A 2,835-nucleotide genomic window follows, 5' to 3' on the forward strand; every position below is an offset into this window, starting at 1 on the left:
TTACTGCCAAAAACACTTTTTTTTTCCCTGCTTATAGTTCCCATGATTTTAATAGCCATAATGCATAAAATATATGATATTATAAACAAACAAAATGTATTTATTTATTTATTCTACGAGAAATGAGAGTTTTGGTGAAGAAAACGTTAAATTGACATAACTGTCAAAATGCAGAAAGTTGTAATAGTCCTTCAAATAGGCTTTATTTCCTCTATAAAAAAAGCTTGATTCTACCATATTTGTAAGGTTTTAATTTGCTTTAAGAAATTATATGAATAGTGTATTTTACATTTACACCCAAACTCTCATTACTGTCATTTTAAAAAAAGCCTTTAATTTATGTTGATTATAATGGCAGAAACAAAGTGTTGAATTGTCATGAAAAATAATAATAGTCAGAATGTAGGAAAATATTATATTTATAAAAAAAATTGCATTACAGCAATAAGAGTTTTGTTGGGAAAAAAAAAAAAAAAAGGTTGAATTGTCATGAAAATGCGAGAATGCAGAAAAATCTTAATGATCCTAAAATAGGCTTTTTTTTCTTATTACTGCAAAAAATATATATTTTTTTTTTCTGCTTATAGTTATCATGATATTAAAAGCCAGAATCCATAAAAATATTATATCATAAATAAACATTATTTTACTTTAATTTATTTATTTATTTTGCATTGCAAGCAATGAGTTTTAGTGGAGAAAGTGTTGAATTAACATCAAAATGATGTCAATGCAGAAAGTCATAATAGTCCTTAAAATCAGCTTTATTATCTTTCTAAAAAAAACAAAAAAACACTTGATTCTTCCACATTTGTAAGGTTTTATTTTGCTTTAAGAAATATGCTTAGTTTATTTTAATGCCAGTTAAGCACATTTACACCCAAAACTTTGTTGTCATTTTAATTATAGTCATTGAAGAAAAAAAAAGTCTTTAATTTATGCTGCAGATTTTAATGAATGATAGAACAGATGTAAGCCTTCAGAACAGATTTCGACAATTGTTCATATTTGTAAGGTTTTCCAGGATTGTGGGAACCCAATATTTTGCTTGAAGAAATTTGCATTTGCATAATTGCACCCAAAACTATAATTTGGGAACAAACCACAGCAGCACATCATCACATAAAACAAATCTTCAGTTTAAACCACAGGCTATACCCACTCCATATCAGCCTTTCACTTTTGATTTTGAGGTGAAATATGAGCTGGACATGTTTCATGAGCAGTGTTGGGAAGGTTACTTTGGAAATGTGATCAGTTACAGATTACAACTTACCTGATCTAAAATGTAAAAATAGTGCAACTATTTCAATTACTTTATTAAAGTAATGTAACTGAGTACATTCGAGTACCTTTTGATTACTTTTCTAAATTTCTAATGTTTTCAACTGTTAATCATTTTCAAACATGTAAAGCAAGCAGGGATAACCTTACAGTACTCACTGATTACTGTCACTTGCCAAATCCTTCTTTTTATATAATTAAGATTATAATTTAATTTTAAAAGCACAGCCACCACAAAATCAGACTTTAGCACCAAGTTTTGTTTTACTTTGAGATCATTCTAAGGTTAAATACAGGTTTAATATCATAACAAGAAATAGTTTAATAGCCATGATACTGATTTTGAAATCATATCTTTGCTTAGTTATTACAGAAAACACTGGCATCTAACAATGCCAATTGGAAAAAAACAGTTAATCTTAAATAAAGCATATACATAAAACCAAATAGGTAATAAAACCGTTATCAAACAATCATGTGTCCTGAACTCCTGAAACATTACTGTTTCATATTTTAGAGCAGTCACTGCAATTTATGAAAGAAATCAGCTAAACCTGTTATGTGGGTGTGTGTGAAAATATTCAGATGTTAACTAATTTAATTGCACATTTTTTCTCAGTAACTGTAACAGATTACAGTTACATTTATCTTGTAATTAAGTTACGTAGTTGCATGTATCCAGTTATTCCTCAACACTGTTCATGTCATCCACATTCTCTGCTTCGGAGTTTAATAATAAGACGCATTAAGGTTCCCTGATCCATGCACTAGTGCGAGACTTACCAGGGGTGACCCTGCCTCCTCTCAGCGGGTGCCAGGGGTCCGGGTCAGTGGCCAGGAACAGGCACTCGGAGCTCCTCAGGTAGCAGCAGGCTTTGGCGAGCTTCATGAAGGTGAAGTTCTCGTCGTATCCCACCAGCACCGCCTTCACATCCGGGTCCAGCGGACAGGTGTAGATGCTGGCGCCCGGCTCCGCGTCCTCCTCCTCCGCCACCGGCACCCCGGCGTCCCGCAGCTCCTTCATCACCCCGCCGCAGCCGATCACATACACCTTCCCCTGCAGCCGCGCCACGTCGCGCAGGTACGCGGCGGAGCAGTACGCCGAGCTAAAGATCTCCTCCTCCGCGACGTCCGCGAAGCCGAGGCGGCTGAACTTCTGCACGTAGTTCTCCCGCGGCCTGGTGCAGTTGTTGGTGACGAAGAACACGCGTTTGCCGCGCTGCTTGAGCAGACTGACCACCTCCGGAGCTCCGGTAACGGCCGTTTCTCCGTTCCAGATGACGCCGTCGCAGTCGAACAGCACGTTGTGTTTGGAATCCAGCAGGTCCCGGATCTGAGCGCCGCCGAGCGTCACGCAGCCGCCGCCGCCGCCTGCCATCCTGCTGGCTTGAGATCCTATGATAGAAACAAGCGACGAGCTGCGTCTGTTTTAATCAAACGCGCCGAGGATCCCGTACGTTAACGGTTATGAACGCAGAACCGAACGCAACGCAGCGGAGCGGTTCACCAGCGTGTCCATCGCTGCTGCTGGTGAAGGAGGGACTAAAGACG

General features: G+C 38.1%; 1 protein-coding gene across 4 annotated transcripts in view; it reads right to left on the reverse strand.

The window, feature by feature from the left end:
- The window catches only part of LOC107751583 (pyridoxal phosphate phosphatase-like), a 12,544-nt gene extending 9,709 nt beyond the window's left edge, over positions 1 to 2,835 (reverse strand). For all 4 annotated transcript variants that reach the window (XR_001641273.1, XM_016567341.1, XM_016567336.1 and 1 more), the window contains exon 1: positions 2,068 to 2,835. Coding sequence is in view for 3 of the 4 variants with exons in the window: in XM_016567341.1 (XP_016422827.1) it covers positions 2,068 to 2,662 (595 nt within the window). In the remaining variant the exon portion in view is untranslated. The remainder of the gene's footprint in view (positions 1 to 2,067) is intronic.

The sequence above is a fragment of the Sinocyclocheilus rhinocerous genome, unplaced genomic scaffold (assembly GCF_001515625.1).
Source record: "Sinocyclocheilus rhinocerous isolate Xijiao unplaced genomic scaffold, SAMN03320098_v1.1 scaffold2207, whole genome shotgun sequence".
NCBI lineage: Eukaryota > Metazoa > Chordata > Actinopteri > Cypriniformes > Cyprinidae > Sinocyclocheilus > Sinocyclocheilus rhinocerous.